This window comes from Paramormyrops kingsleyae, chromosome 17 (assembly GCF_048594095.1).
Source record: "Paramormyrops kingsleyae isolate MSU_618 chromosome 17, PKINGS_0.4, whole genome shotgun sequence".
Lineage (NCBI taxonomy): Eukaryota > Metazoa > Chordata > Actinopteri > Osteoglossiformes > Mormyridae > Paramormyrops > Paramormyrops kingsleyae.
The window spans coordinates 23,412,365-23,429,049 of NC_132813.1; the positions used below are offsets into that span (position 1 = coordinate 23,412,365).

Here is a 16,685-nt window from a genome sequence, read left to right on the forward strand (position 1 = left end):
TCAAAATATTAAGTGGTCTATATTTAATGCAAGGATGAAAAGTTAAAGAATTGCTTCCAACATGTATTTACTGCTGTCTTTAAATTAGCAGAGAACAATCAAACATAGAACAATTATCACAAAAGCTGTGATTGTGTTAAGTTAAAAAGCCTTTGCGATTTGAAATCGATACATCGTTCAGCCCTAGAGCAGACTGTTGGACAGATGAGAAATGGACCAAGAAGAAAAGATGGAAGGACTCAAGGACTGGAAACACTTCGATTTGCTTACAATCAAACAGTTAATTTTCAATTAAGCAGCATCCAGTGTAAAGCAGGGAGCCAAAGGTGCATGGTTACATGCAGGGGTACAGCTAGAGATTCTGGGCAACAGGTAAATTTTCAGAGCGGGAGAAGAATAATTTTATGTATTATAGGGCAGACTGCACACAATTTAGATAAGGTAAGCTTCACATGGATGACTGATGGAAAAATAGGAAAACAGGTATAACCACAGAATATTAGATATTACAGGTTAAGGGGGGAAAGGAGTGCATATACACAAAATATCCCTATCACAATGCTAATGAACACACAGGCACCGGACTTCTGACAACTTCAGTTTTTTTGATTGCAGTCTCAGTTTTTTTTAGAAAATTAAGTTTCACCTTCTCCACAATAAAATAGCAGGTTTTTAATCACACTGTGGAGTACTGTAATGTATACATAGCCCACACTGTGGAGTACTGTAATGTATACATAGCCCACACTGTGGAGTACTGTAATGTATACATAGCCCACACTGTGGAGTACTGTAATGTATACATAGCCCACACTGTGGAGTACTGTAATGTATACATAGCCCACACTGTGGAGTACTGTAATGTATACATAGCCCACACTGTGGAGTACTGTAATGTATACATAGCCCACACTCAGACACACACCAGAAATGAGCAAATGGACAGATGTCACTCTTAAACCTAAAGCCGGGGTGTGAAATTCTTGCAGTGGTTTTTATGGCTGGCAGCCCCTGCGCTCTGGAGCAGAGGGGGACTTACTTGCTGGTCTCTACACAAGCATATTCTCACATTCTGAGGATTAATGAGATATTAATCATGGACCCACACTCAGACGCTGGGCAAACTGAAGAATAGGAAAATGTTGTTTTTGGCCATGCTGGTTTTCCATTTAGGTAACTATATATTCATGCACCACTTTCTACCAAACACAGTCAAAGTTTCCACAGTGACTGCGTCAGCCCGGTCGGCAGCAGCAAGCAGTACATTCATTCACTGGCAACCAGATACGCACATTTTGGCAGGAGTCCCCAATAAAACTCGCCTTCACATCGAACTCCCAGACACTATTTTGTGTGCGATGTTCAGCATCTGCATTCCTTTGCTTGGTCCTTTGCTACAGTCCTACTCTACTGCGCAGTTCCCATCGTAACGGTGCCAAGCTTTCGGTTAAGCGCAGGGGGACCGTGTCTGGTTACACGACTTCTCAGTATCTAGGCCAATCAAACGGCTAGACAGGTTGTCCCCTGAGACACATTCCTACACATGACACAGCACGGTTGTGTATTGGGAGCTGGGGTGGGGCTTTTTCTAGTTTCCCTCAGCAATTCCATTTCTTTATTCTCAGAACCAGATTCCACAGCCAATGCACTGATTTATTAAAAAAAAAAAAAACCCGTTAGTTTGCCTGCATTACACTCAGTATAGGTCGGAGTCAGTGTAGTTGCAGCATAAATTTACAATGCCATGCCTCTAAAATCTGGCCCCCAACCCCATGCAGAAATATGACCACTGTGGGTCAACACATCGTTGCAGTTCAGCACCCCACTGCACCTAAAATAGACATAAATAGCTCCCCACCCCTCCCCCCTCACCACCTCTGGCCAACAGAACCCCTCCTGGCATTCCTCCCATTCTTCCTACTGCTGACACCCCCCCCTCACTGAATACTGCGGCGTCGTCACTCCGCCTCCCGCAGCAGGCAGCCCCCAGCATGGACACCTAAATTGGAGACCCTGTCAGGAAGGAGACTGCCTGAGCATAGGGGTCAACGATCTTCAGACAGTGAAACCACTTTGAGCCCCGGTCCGCTCACGGGACTCGCATGACACGATGCGGCTGATGGTCACTAGAGCGCATGTGATGAGAGTGATGCCCACTAACGATAATGCAAGATAAGACTGAAAAATACATATCGCACTATGAGCTTTTACTCCCGGCTGTTGCGTAATTAAGAGCTGGAGTGAAGAGACAGCAGAGAGTTGCCAGGGGTTCCATATCCCATGGGACCACGTACCTTAGCAACACCCCAAAACACTCTTACACCAATATCAACATGCTTACTCATTCTCTCTCACAGACACAAGTCACAGGACCTACAGGCAGGCGACACACATTTACCCATAATGTTGACGGTTGTGGAGGCCTGCTTATTGCCCATTGGAAAAGTGGCCACTTTGCAGGTGTAGACCCCGGCGTCAGCAAAGTCCACGTTCTCCAGCAGGACCGTAGCATCATGCCTGGATGCTGACAGGAAGGAGAGGCGTCCTACATACTCGTCTGTGATGGAGGTGCCGAATTCGGGGTTGTATACGGCCAGGGTGACAGTGCTTGAAGCCACACGGCGCTCCCACGAGCTCTGTGTCAGGCTGAGGTTGGACCCCACCTGTATCTGACATCCTAGGGTGATGTTCTTCCCCAGCACAGCATCGATGTTCCTCGGGACCAGCACCTCGTTACACATCACTCCTGTAAGGGGCGGGAGATCCATCAGGAGGAAGTTTCAAAAGGCTGCCATTAGTCATCATGTACACAAAGAAAATCAAGCAAACGCCAACTCTGGTTCCCTGAAGGCCAGAAGAAAGTTCATCTGTCTGTGGTTCTCAGGGTGGCCATTAAAACACATATGGTGGGGGGGGGGGGTCCACATCGCCCTTAAGCAAGATGGCTGCCCTCCAGCTGGGGTACCAACATCAGTTATGAGGGGAAGCGTCTTGCCATAGCCACCCGTCAGACTTCAATATTTTAATGAGCATTCTGTGTGCTGCCTTCTTCTTCTCTGTGGGATACCCTCACTGTCCCCATTACTAATTGGCAAAGCAAACCACCAAACAAAGAAGCAGGATATTCTGGAACAGCATCAAACAAACCAAGCAATTTGACTTTTTATAGGCGTTTCTGTCTATGTCTGGGACCCCCATGTGGATAATGGATAACAGTTTAAATGCAAAAAGTTCATTCTAGCTTACTACAAGGTTACGGTGGGCCATGCAGGGGGTGGAGGTGGAGGTGGAGGCGCAGGGGTGCAGAAGGTTACAGTTTGTGGGTGGAGATACTTCTGAACAAACCACCCAAATCACCCTAGCACATCCGCTTTTACAACACAGCGCCAGTGTGCACGAGTGCACGAGAGCACGAGTGCACGTGCGCGTGCCCAGAGGAGGCAGGGCACAGGACGGAGCGATATGTGTAAAGTCAAAAGAAAGCTGACGGAGCCAGTTTCTAAGAAAAGCGCAATGAAACTGAGCACTCCGATGGAGCGAGGCGTCGAGCGTGGAGACGGCAGCCCCTCCTCCAGCCTGGCCTCCTTTCCTCATCCAAAAGCCAGGCATGCTTAGAGGGAGGCAGGACAGCTGGGCGCAGGTAGAAGCGAGCGCCAGCATGCCAGACGCAGGCCAATTCGACAAAAAGACAGGGGGAGCGAGTGGGTGGGTGGGCGATGACTCTGCCTTTTTCCGATGTGCTTTCAGCAGGTTCACCGAACCAAATGTTTCATTTTCGACTGCAGCTTTATATGCCCACATACCCACTTGGGCGCTCAGCAGGTTGCATAGTTGCTAAGGATTCAGAAAGGTTACTGGAAGGTAAGTTCAAATCCCAGAGAGGGCCTTGTTGTAGTAAAATGGCACTGTAAATAGTATACCGGAATATATGTGAACAGGAGAAGATGAAGGGGGCGAGCATTTTAAAGGGTAGCAAATATTAATAGAAAAAAGAAAATAAGTGCAACCATGAGAGAGGGAAGCATTAACGGTAAAAAAACCCACCCAGAAGCACTGGCTGCCGGAGTTTCAGAGCTAAACAGTAACTGTTTCACATTACACACAGACTGGCTACCAGCAGACGACAAAACAGGTGGACACACCCCCCATTCCCAGAGCACCAGTGACAATACTCACATTGAGTAAAGGGCACATGAACAAATACTGGTTGGGAAATGAATTGCTAATAATACTGAAGGTTAAATTCCTAAGAGAGAACCGGCCTTAGAAAGCTGGAAACTGATGTGGTCTGTGAAGAAATGGAATCTATGTAAACTACAACAGAACAGAAGTTCATTTGAACAAAAAAAGGTGTCTGCTATGAATCTGAACAATAAAACAAAACAGAGATAAACAAAGTTGAGGGGGAAATACAGGCATCGTCCGGAACGGCCAGCTGAGAAACATGGTATCCATCCTGGGACAGAACACCCTCCCGCCTCATCTGTTTCACTCGACCACTGGTTGTACACAAGATGTGTCAAGGCAGACACTGGGAACACAGGTCACATATGCATATCGCATTTGGGATGGGAATAGCACAAATGCACAGCTCTTGGGGCAGTGGGGGGGGGGGGGGCACGGGGCTTAATTCTGCCCCCATCTCCAGAAGAGGGGAAACAGATGGCCACTGTGCGGGACACCCGAAAACCCCAGTGAGAAGATTTGGAGGCCAGCCGTTCATTGCTGCATCGGGAGAGGAGAGCTGCCTAGAAATGGAACCACAACTGAAAAAAAGATAAATAAATAAACACTGAACAGATAAAATTAAATATCAAACATCAGTATCAGAACAAGCAGACAGGAAGTGAGTTTTACTACAATTTCTCCACGACATCTGGAGGGCCTATGTCTAAGCTGCATCCTAAGGAGTGAATGATTAAATAATGTGCATGGCGTTCTTACATACAAGCTCTCTCACTGGTGACAGACACAGGATACACAGATGGAGTACTGCAGGACAGCGCAAGGCCAGTATTGCTGCCTCAGTCAGAGAAAACCATTCGCTAAATGTTACCTTGTATTACTGTAAGTGAATGACCATGCAATCATAAGAGATCAGCGATGACATTTCATGAAGCACTGATGCATTCAGATCTCATAGCCCCCCAATCCCACCCCCAGGACCACCAGCAGAAGCACCTTGTCATCCTGCTGCCTGATCTAGATCATTTTTAATGCCAAACTGTAGAGACCCTAATGATTAAAACACAATCTCACGTGTGAAATGCCTCAGTGATGGTGTAATGCAATGCAAAGAGAACAGATTCATTCAATAAAAAACAATGGGGGGCTTGAGTAGTAGAAGTACAAAGCAGGGCAAAAATTAATTCATGAAAAAGTTATGCTTTATTCTCTGCTGACATCACTAATTGGGACAAGCTGTTGGGACAGTGTTATGCTGGTGATAGATAATCAAAACTAACTAGAAATACGCCACCCAGCAACTGCCTCAAAGATTCCATACGGGCCAGATGGATCGGCCAAGGCCCCCGCACATGCCTTCCTGACCCAGCCTTGTTCGTGATCCCCCCAGACCTCAGGGAGGGAGGGAGGACAAACATGCTGCATGCAGAGAGGCTTGTTTTTTCAGGAAATATCCCAATGTCCAGTATTGAGAATATGATGTCATCTCGGCCAAAATCTTAGCTTGGAATTCTGATGTTTTTTTTTTTCTTTTTTTCTCTTAATTTAAGCAAGATTAGAAACTGAAGAATCTGTTATATAAAATCACCATATGCATTACATCAAATACATCAAAAATCATATTTTATACATATTATATAAATCTAGATCTCTCGCTATATTGCCATTCTGCCATTTATATGGCCATTTTTGTCATAGTACATATTTCCACTTTGAAACTTCTACTTGACAGATTATAACTAATTTAGTAGTTTCCCAGGACAGAAGTCGAACGTAGTTTAAAGACCACCAAGAATCCAACATACCGCACCAGGACTAAATGGGAAGTCCCTGTTCTGTGTGAACACAGAAAACTGCCCTTACCTAGAGCAGAATAAAGGGTCATAACGATATAAGAGGAGTAGAGAAAGGGAAGAAGCAGACAAAGAGCAGTGAATACAGAAATGGATACTACAGCTAAGAGAGCACAGCTGAGTCAATTTCTGCACAAGGTCACAAGCCAGAAGGAATCAAGGGGACACCCGGGAACTGACAGCAAGAATGGTGAGATACACACTTCGGTCAGCTGCACTGAAGGGGTCAGGAGGACAAAGACACAGAGTTACCCCCAACAATATGGAGCTTTTCCTTGGTTCAGAAAGCAGCAGCAATGTATAATGATCCTATAGTTACAGCATTGTCACTGACTTGAGGTTAAACACAAATGCTAAGTTCTCTTTGGCATTATGGAATTTTTTTTTTCCATATAAGGTCACCACTGTAATACATCTGACTCAGCACCAATGTTCACACCACCAAAATGAGGAAGATAACGCAAAAAGCATATACCAGACATGCACGATACACAAGGTCATGATGTGTCCGAAGATACCTTTTCGCTTTCTGCTTGTGCAACATTTTCAGTAACTCAAAATACCACCGGAATCCAGTCCAGCTTCCAGTTCAAGTCCAAGTTCAAGAGAAACTGTTCCAAACAATGCAATACAACCAAGCAACAGAAAGACAAAAAGGCAGCTAATACAGCAGTGGTGAGATAAGACAGAAGACTTGAACACACCTGAGAGATTAGCTCAAAGGACCCCTTCCAGCACTTTTCCCCCTAGAAAAGGTGTCAGGTGAATGGCACAGGAGGAATAAAAAACACATGCTAAACTCAGGGCACCTGTAAATTCAGCTCTGAAGTACATCAGTAAGGGCACCGCTGAGTGAGGTTCAGCTATTCTCATTGGGGGTGGGGGGGTTAAAGGATTCATCATGTGTTTGCTAGCAGATATCTCGGACGAAGTGGTACCATCATGTTTACAAGCCTTCAAGGATGCCAGACATGACAGCAGATAACCTGACCTAACCTCGATAGAGAGACACAGAGTATGGAAAAACAGATACACACCTGTGTCTATAGAAAGCCTCATCTGCACGCACTGGACAGGCATCCACGAAGAACAATATATGCAAAACAATGGCCTGCAAACAAATACACTTTTAAAATGAGACAATGCCATTTATATTTGCTTGATGTAGGCCTATGGTGCAATGCTTTAAAAGTAGGGATGCACCGACTGCAATTCTCCTGGTCGATCCCGATTACAAATTTTTTGGTATGGCCGATACCGATTTTTCCAATACCGATTTTTGCCCTGAGAACAGCAAATACATACAAAAATCACATTTTCTTCACCTCAAAACTTTATTTTCATAACAAACTCATATTAAACTTCAAAATTCAAATAATTGAAACTAAAACAAATAAATAAAACCCCAACTACGACCAAACATTAAGATATTCTTTAAAATAATAAGAGGTGCAGCAAGTAAACGTGTGTGACATGACATTCCGGTAGCTCGACGTCCAAAAAGTAACGCCTACTTGGTATTCTATATTTTGGGCTGAGGTCATTTATCAGATTTCTGAAGCCTCTCTCCTCAACTACAGAAAATGGCTGGTCATCCAGTGCCATGAATTCCATAATTTTCCTCGTTAATTTCTTTGCTCTTTTCACTGCTTATACCAACAAAAGATAACAGACTGCTGGCTCGTAGATGGCGTCGAACATGCTTTGCTAGCACCTTTCGCTTTGCTAGCTTCTTCAAACTGAGCGTTTTCATTGGGGTGATGTGTTTTTAAATGTCTAATCAAATTTGTTGTGTTAAATGTCTTTGTATTGGTTCCCCCACGGTGTATCTGGTCCTTACACTTGCTGCAGACAGCAAATTTTGCGTCCGCTTGGCTCACACTGAATAATTTCTAAATTACGGACATTTTTTGCGTGTCTGAAAGTGTGTGCCTCTGCGCATATGATTTATTGTGCATGCACAAGATCGGTTCGTAATCGGAAATACTGATTGGCCGATCAGGCTGCAAATCGGCCCATTCCGATCGCTGGCCGATCGATCGGTGCATCCCTATCTAAAAGGCCATAAAAGACCAAGACAGATGCACCAAGAATCAGCTTCACTGGTCAAACACAATAAATCTGTCAGTGCCTTACAGACAGGAAGGCCCCAATGACAGAACACCACATTTTGACCATATCCCTTGTTAATTGTATGCCTAATTTGTCAGTCTCAGGTTGATGGTCATTTTTTCCCCTCCCACTGCTTTGAGTCTCCAAATTGACAGCATTAGTCTACGAGTCTAAAACCCAGGCATCAATCTCCTATTCTGCATACAGCCCCCCCGCCCCCATCCCGTGGGGCAAAGGCATCTCATGACCCACATTTCTGCACTGTGGTGAAGGGATGCAGTTGTCACCTAAGACTCAGCTGTGATTTGCAGGATACTTCCAAACTGGGTGGTCATAAACAACAGCTGTTTTGGTTGTTGACGTGTTTTCTACAAAAAAAGTGAGAAAATTAAGTATTAATAAAAATGTATAGAATTTTAATTGCCTATGATTTAATCAAAATAAGGCAATGAAAAACAGTGTTGTTGATTCTAAAATGTTAACTTCCTAGCCCTAGAAAAGGGTCTGTGTGTGTTGACATTTTGAGGTTTCAAGGTGGTGTGACCTATGGTTACTGTTGCACCCCCGGCCCATCCGTCAGCTACTGAAGGGTCTTAAAATAGAATGCATCAGGGATCCAAAATAATCCAAGAAAAACAATGGCCAACAGATGTTTTTGGGTTTGAGTAAGTAGGTCCTGATATATTTGTAGCTAATGCAGAAAGTTTAAAAGTTTTTTGAATCACAACAAAACATTTCGCTGTCACAACTCAAGCACAAATCAGAGCCAGTTAAACCCTGGCAGGAATGCACTGAAAGAAAAGAGGTCTTTATTACACTCGGAGAGCCAATACTACACACTGATTAGCCAAAACATTCTTGACTTCATCTGGGGGTGATCATAATGTTGACTCTCTCGTAAAACAGTGCATGTCATGGTATGGCATGTATTACACGGTATGCTGACATTCGGTACATATAGTCAACATGCTTAATGCAGAAGAAATGGGCATGGGGGTAATGATCTGAGTCACTCTGACAAGGGCTAAATCATTATGGCCAGAAGACTGTAAATCTCCAAAAAAAATGCACAGCACGGCTTAATGTACTCTGTGCTGAGACATGGTACTGTCATGGTCATCACCAAAATTATTTGTCATTTGGGCCACAGTAACCATTCTGTTGAGTTGTCCAGACGAGATAGCATTTGTTCACATCTTGCACCAACAAGTCTTGGCCGTGTTATCCTGTTGAGGTCCAATGTTTTTAGCTACTCAGACCACCCTCACTAAGCACTTACCATGGCTGACCATGAGCACCCCAGAAGTCGTGCCTTTTCAGAGTTCGGTCTGGCTACAATGAATTAGCCCTTGTCAAAGTCACTCAGCTCTTTACCTCTTCCCATTTCTTATGCATTCGACATGTAGATTATGAGTACTCAATGTTAGATTAACATTTAAGTATATCGTAAACGTTGATACGCACCGTTTTTACAAGACAGTTAACATTATGAGCCTCAGGTGCTGGTGATCATAGTGTTTTGGCTCATCTGTGTATATTTATTAATCCATCTAAATTGCTTAGAAAGTAAAAGGTCAAATCAAGAATATTTTATGAGTAAGTGGGATCATGCTCTTTGTGACTGAATTCACATTAACCTGCTGCATTTCTTCCTGGTATTGTTCCTCACTGGGAACTGGAGCTCCAGCTGGTTAATTCAGACCAGGCACAAGCCTGTCTTGGTAGGCTTTTCCGTGCTGCGTTTTTATAGCTGGCTTCCGAAAACTGTAGGGTTCTGTTCTATGGAAGGCTTCCCGCATGCTGCCTGCCACGTTAAGATTACAGACAACCATCTGGGTAGAGGGGTAAAATCAACGATGTCAGCAAGAGGCCTGTCAACATGGGCAGTGCCTTCAAAATTTAGCACATTGTAGATGTTACCTGGCCTTCCCTGAAAAAGCTCTTCCACAATACTAAAGGCAAGGAGAAGAGAGATGTTACACTTGGAATAATGTACGTCTTGGGGATGGTTCCAACATTTCTTCCCTGTCAGTAAATGGTAGAACCTTCAAACAAGGACTCCACACTGTAAGATGATTCAATGTGTATTACATCAAAACTAGCAAATCAAATTTGCCAAAACAAATCAGCTTAAAATCCATACAGACAATGCTTCCAAAATACTTTTGTTATCAGCAGGATAAGAAAGCTATGCACTATTACAATCCCATTAAAACCTTTTAAGAAGAACTTGCTATGCTAGACCTGGGCTTCAGATAAACAACCAATAGTCAGACGCAGGTGGAAGCATTAAAAATGGAGACTTGGCTTTGGAGTCTCCAGTCACAGAAGTAAGCATTGCTTACAGCTACAGGGCAAAGAAAATGTAGTCAACAGACGACACCCTGGAGCTAAAGAAAAAACACAGTTGGCTGCAATACAGCTACGTAATGAGTTTAGCAGGGGCCATAACGAAAGCCACAATGTTAGGTTCTCTCCAAGTCCTGCTTTAAGTGCTTGACAATAGGTAATGTGTTCACTTAGGTATAATAATAAAAATCAGCTGAAAGGTCTTCTAACTTCAGTGGCTTTAAAAAGTGACATGCACTAAAGACATTTCCAGTCAAGGCCACCAGCACCAGCTTTGTACATAGACGACTGGAAGGTTCAGTTTGAGGTTGGATTTGGTTTTTATTACTCACATTCATAAACAAAGGCAGACTATGAACAATGTACTTGGATATGTACTTTTGTTTTCAGAGGGCTGACAGCCATGAAATTTGCAAGCCATTATTGCATAATGACATTAACAGACAGAAGGGAAATTGAACTGGCGTTTCTCTTTTTTAGATGATCCAAACTTTGATTTTGAGTTAAATATATCATACAGCAACTGCAAAAAAGTATGCCTTTAAAATTATAGTCTTTTTTTGTTACTGTAAGCACAAGATTATTATATACATACATGATATACACTCACCTAAAGAATTATTAGGAACACCATACTAATACGGTGTTTGACCCCCTTTCGCCTTCAGAACTGCCTTAATTCTACGTGGCATTGATTCAACAAGGTGCTGAAAGCATTCTTTAGAAATGTTGGCCCATATTGATAGGTCAGCATCTTGCAATTGATGGAGATTTGTGGGATGCACATCCAGCGCACGAAGCTCCCGTTCCACCACATCCCAAAGATGCTCTATTGGGTTGAGATCTGGTGACTGTGGGGGCCATTTTAGTACAGTGAACTCATTGTCATGTTCAAGAAACCAATTTGAAATGATTCGAGCTTTGTGATAAGGTGCATTATCCTGCTGGAAGTAGCCATCAGAGGATGGGTACATGGTGGTCATAAAGGGATGGACATGGTCAGAAACAATGCTCAGGTAGGCCGTGGCATTTAAATGATGCCCAATTGGCACTAAGGGGCCTAAAGTGTGCCAAGAAAACATCCCCCACACCATTACACCACCACCACCAGCCTGCACAGTGGTAACAAGGCATGATGGATCCATGTTCTCATTCTGTTTACGCCAAATTCTGACTCTACCATTTGAATGTCTCAACAGAAATCGAGACTCATCAGACCAGGCAACATTTTTCCAGTCTTCAACTGTCCAATTTTGGTGAGCTCGTGCAAATTGTAGCCTCTTTTTCCTATTTGTAGTGGAGATGAGTGGTACCCGGTGGGGTCTTCTGCTGTTGTAGCCCATCCGCCTCAAGGTTGTGCACATGTTGTGGCTTCACAAATGCTTTGCTGCATACCTCGGTTGTAACGAGTGGTTATTTCAGTCAAAGTTGCTCTTCTATCAGCTTGAATCAGTCGGCCCATTCTCCTCTGACCTCTAGCATCAACAAGGCATTTTCGCCCACAGGACTGCCGCATACTGGATGTTTTTCCATTTGCACACCATTCTTTGTAAAACCTAGAAATGGTTGTGCGTGAAAGTCCCAGTAATTGAGCAGATTGTGAAATACTCAGACCGGCCCGTCTGGCACCAACAACCATGCCACGCTCAAAATTGCTTAAATCACCTTTCTTTCCCATTCTGACATTCAGTTTCGAGTTCAGGAGATTGTCTTGACCAGGACCACATCCCTAAATGCATTGAAGCAACTGCCATGTGATTGGTTGATTAGATAATTGCATTAATGAGAAATTGAACAGGTGTTCCTAATAATTCTTTAGGTGAGTGTATATATATTGTATACACACACACACACATATACACACACATACATATATTTTTTTCCATTTCCTCCATTTCATTCTATCACATCATGCATGCACTCTGTCTCATGACACAGTACTTCCATGTCCATCGTCAAAATTACCTGCCATATATATTCATTCTTCTGTGTTCACTTAAAGTGTTTTTATGCACACAATCCGAAACCCAAGGTTTTCCCACCCACCCACTTATCCTTCTATCATCCATCCATTGCAGCTTATCACTGCCATCTGTAGCCAATCACACAAAGCAAAGAAGAGCTGTGTGCTACAGTTCTAATTCAGAGTCCAAGTATGTGTCTGCAAGCTAAGCAGACCTGGCTTAACTGACTTCCATTACTGACTGTGCGAAAAAACCCACAAAACGAAATAAAATGAAATAAAATGTATTTCAATGCACAAATGTAAAATCTTATTAGGCTTCACTTCTAAAAAAACAAGAAATAAATGCATAGGTCAGGGCTGCATGATATCACATCATGATATAATCATGACATGAGTTCATGCGTATAATAATCACTAGGGCTTATGTAGTGGATGTAAAAATTTGCAAAGATGCAGGCTTTTCTGTACTATACGGACGTTTACGTATGCCCACTATTTGATTCACAGATTAGTAGTACACCTAAAACCTGACAGTATTGTATTGGGTTTCCCAAAACTTATTAGTCTATATAAATTTAGCATATCCTTATGTTTTTAAATTTGGTTAGAGTAGCACGCCACATGCTACTATTTTGGTATATCACAGAAGTGATAAGCACTGAAGTGGCGGTGAAGAAAGGAACAGATCAGCAGATCTTTTAAGAGAAGAGTTACTGTGAATAAATAAGAGGTCGGAGGTGTGGTGGTACTTTTTGAAGTTTAAAGTTCAAGGATAAGTGTAAACGTATGGCATACTACTAATCTGCTTATCAAATTGTAGGCATAAGTAAACATCCATATAGTACCAAAATGTTGGCGTCAGGACAATATCTTCATGCCCATTATCTAGACCCCTGTAATCACATCACATTTGTCGGCACTGATTTGTCTGTTGACACAACTTGCAACTATAGCCAAATAGAACTTATTTTGGGTAAATTTAATCTCCCTTTTGTTTTATAGATAGCCCAATATTGAGCACAAACATTTCAAATAATCATGATTTAATATAGTACAGCCCTGACATAAATCAATGAGTTAGTTTTGAAACCCCAAAGAAACTTTGCTATAAAACCAAGGTAGCTAGCCTACACTTGTCTCACAACTGTTTATCCAGTCCTGGGCTGTGGAATTGCTGGAGCTTATCCCAGGCACCAGTCCATGACAGGGATTCACTACATTAATTAGCTTAGAGAGAGAGGAGGAAAAAAAATTACCTTCTAAACTAGGCTAATTACAGGTAACCATTACAGTTAAGTAATTCACAATTTTTCTCTCTCATTAGATCTCAGTTCCTTGTTTCCAGTAGGCAGACAGCTTGACCATTGTTGCCAACTGGTAATAACCAATCACCATTTCCCATCAACACATTCATGTGGCAAATAGGAAAAAGCTTTGACGCCATCAGGAATCTGACTCTCTGAATAGCTGCTACTTCACTCAGAACACAAGTGAACTTAGGAGACAGAGCACAGTCCAGAGACTAGGAAATACTCATGCAGGTGCAAATTAGTTTCTGATCTCTTGTGGTGCTTATTGACCTGAACCCAAACCACATTTAAGACAGATTCCTACATGAACCTAACCCCCCCCCCCCCCCCCCCCAAGTCACAAACCAAAAAGGGAGTCTGGAGTGATTCATAACTGGAATGCACACCAGTCCACTAGCAACTACCAAAAGACCCACACAAATCCACACATGCATACACGCACACACACACACACACACACACACCAAATAAGCCACCAATTCCTGTGACCTTGAGACGAAACCGACAAAGACCAAGCGAACTGTTCGACACACAGACAAGCCACACCTCTAAATTACAGACCACTTAGCTATTTATTTATTTATTAATTTATAAGAACAGTGCAGTCTAGATATGAATATCTACAGCTGGGTGCTGAGTGAGTTTGTGAGAATGAGATCAGCCAAGCAGACGGTAAATAGTGAGAATGCACAGGTTGTTCAGCACCATGGGAGTGCTTGGGAAACCCGGCCTGGCGTGTGTGTCCACATCTGGCTGCCTTCATACCACAGCACAATGGAGTATGAAAGCTGCCAAAGCCCGGGCCAGCTCCAGGCCACAAGTGTCTGAGAAGCACACACACACACACACACACACACACACACACACACACACACACACACACACACACACATACACACACACACACACACACACACACATACACAAATGACACTTGTAACACTCAAGTGAGGCTCCTGCCTTCCGAGATCCTACAGTAGGACCCACATGAGCTTTTTTTTTAAGACTTTTACTTCCAAAGCCACACGTATGAAACGCTGGTGGTCACCTGAAAGTAAACACTGCCTGGCAGATACCAAAAACACCTGCATGTCTCAGAAACAGAGTGTGACACCAAAATCTTGCATAGTTTCCTTGACTGGAAGGGGGGGGGGGGGTTACTGAAGGAAGTGGAGTTTCGCTCAGGGCTGGTTGTTAGGACTACTGCCTCTCAGACAGCCCACAAGAGCATCTGTAACAAGCAGGGTAAATAGTGTAACCAGCTGAAGCTCGTTTTTGCTCCCGAGTAGGGTCAATTGCTTATTTTTCCTTTAGCTGGATCACAGTAGCTGTACAGAAGGGGAAAATAAGGAAATTAAAATTAAAATGTAAAAAAAACTTGGACTACATGTAGATGGAAGCTCAGAGACTTGGCCGCTGGCACATCTGTGATGCACTTCCCCAGACGCGATGAGTAATTACTGCACTTTCCCACAATGGGCCTCTGAAGCATCGGAAGTCGAGTGTCAGTGTACGTATACATGAGTGGGCATCATTTTAGGCCACTTCTTTGCATAACATGCTATTCCAAGGATTCTTTTATATAACATGAACTGGTAAATGAAAATTTAAGGTACACAAAGTGAACCAACACCATAGCATATTAAACTGCACTGACTAAGTGGTTATAAAAAATAAAAATAAAAATAATGGAAAATTGCTTATGGAAAATAAGAAATATTGGAGACTTAATGTTAAATGGAGACTGGTTGATGAGGCTTGTATCTCTGTCAAACACCAGTCGCTTTCTCCCTTGCCCAGCCTTACAGTCCTCCCCCCATACTGATTTGTGGATTTCTCTCACGTCAGCAACAACCCACCTGGAATCCTATTGACACTGGAAAGTTCTGAGTTTTCAGCTATGACCCTCTTCATTACTGTGGTCAAGCTACAAATCAACCTCAAGACAAACCTTAAAAAAAAGAAACAATTTTTGTGGCCACAAAGCAAGGGATCACCACCTTTTCTCAATCCAAACCAATGCTGTGTTCTCCTTCGTTTGAAAGGACTCTTTTCCACAGCCTGAACAGACATACAAAAATTCTTCATACTGGAGGTAAACATTCTTATTAGCCATTTTCTGTGGCTTCCTGCAGTTCTTTTCTTTCCATGTAACAGGTGCCACATGGTACTTACATGCCATAACCCTGAAGCAAAACCGAACATCAGCACAAATCTTCTCCATGTGCATGAAGATAAAATGCCTACAGTATGTAAATTAGTTGCAGTTAAAAATGCTGCTGTAATTTGGTGGCTTTAAATGTATTCAGCTCCCCCATAGAAGAAAGTTATCCAAAAATATTTCACCAAATAAACAGATGCTAAGGAAGGGCATTTCAGACAGAATTACTAGTCAAATTTTACCAGTCATTATTTCAATAATATTCAATTAACCCGACCCCCACTACACACAAAGAAAAGTGTGTCTAGTATGGATCAAAATACTTATTCCTTTCCATACAAAAAGAGATATTACTCATTGCTGCAAAAACTAAAAATAAAACGTTACAAAAATAGCTTGAATAAATTAAACCGAAACTGAAATTAAACTGAAGCAAAAGTCCAAGTGCAGAAGCATACAATAACATTTAATAATCTGGGCCTTGGGCAGTTACGGCAAATAAAGATTTTTTTTTATTTTTAACACAATCCTAACAATACTTCTACAGCTTATAGGCTCCTACATTAATTTACTGCCATACAAAATAAGACATTACTCACTGTAGCAAAAGGATAACTGAAAACCTTAAATGTTGCCTTGAAACTAGGACTGAACAATATTGGAAAAATTCATATTGTGGTATTTGAAATCTTCAATAAACATTACAATATTTAAAAAACAAAAAAAGAATTGGAAATGTACCCAAAATA

At 42.6% G+C, this 16,685-nt stretch overlaps 1 protein-coding gene across 1 annotated transcript in view; it reads right to left on the minus strand.

Annotated features, from left to right (window-relative positions):
• The window catches only part of nectin3a (nectin cell adhesion molecule 3a), a 45,647-nt gene that overhangs the window by 14,697 nt on the left and 14,265 nt on the right, over positions 1-16,685 (minus strand). The window contains exon 2 of the mRNA XM_023837075.2: positions 2,399-2,746. Within this exon, the coding sequence (XP_023692843.1) occupies positions 2,399-2,746 (348 nt within the window). The remainder of the gene's footprint in view (positions 1-2,398; positions 2,747-16,685) is intronic.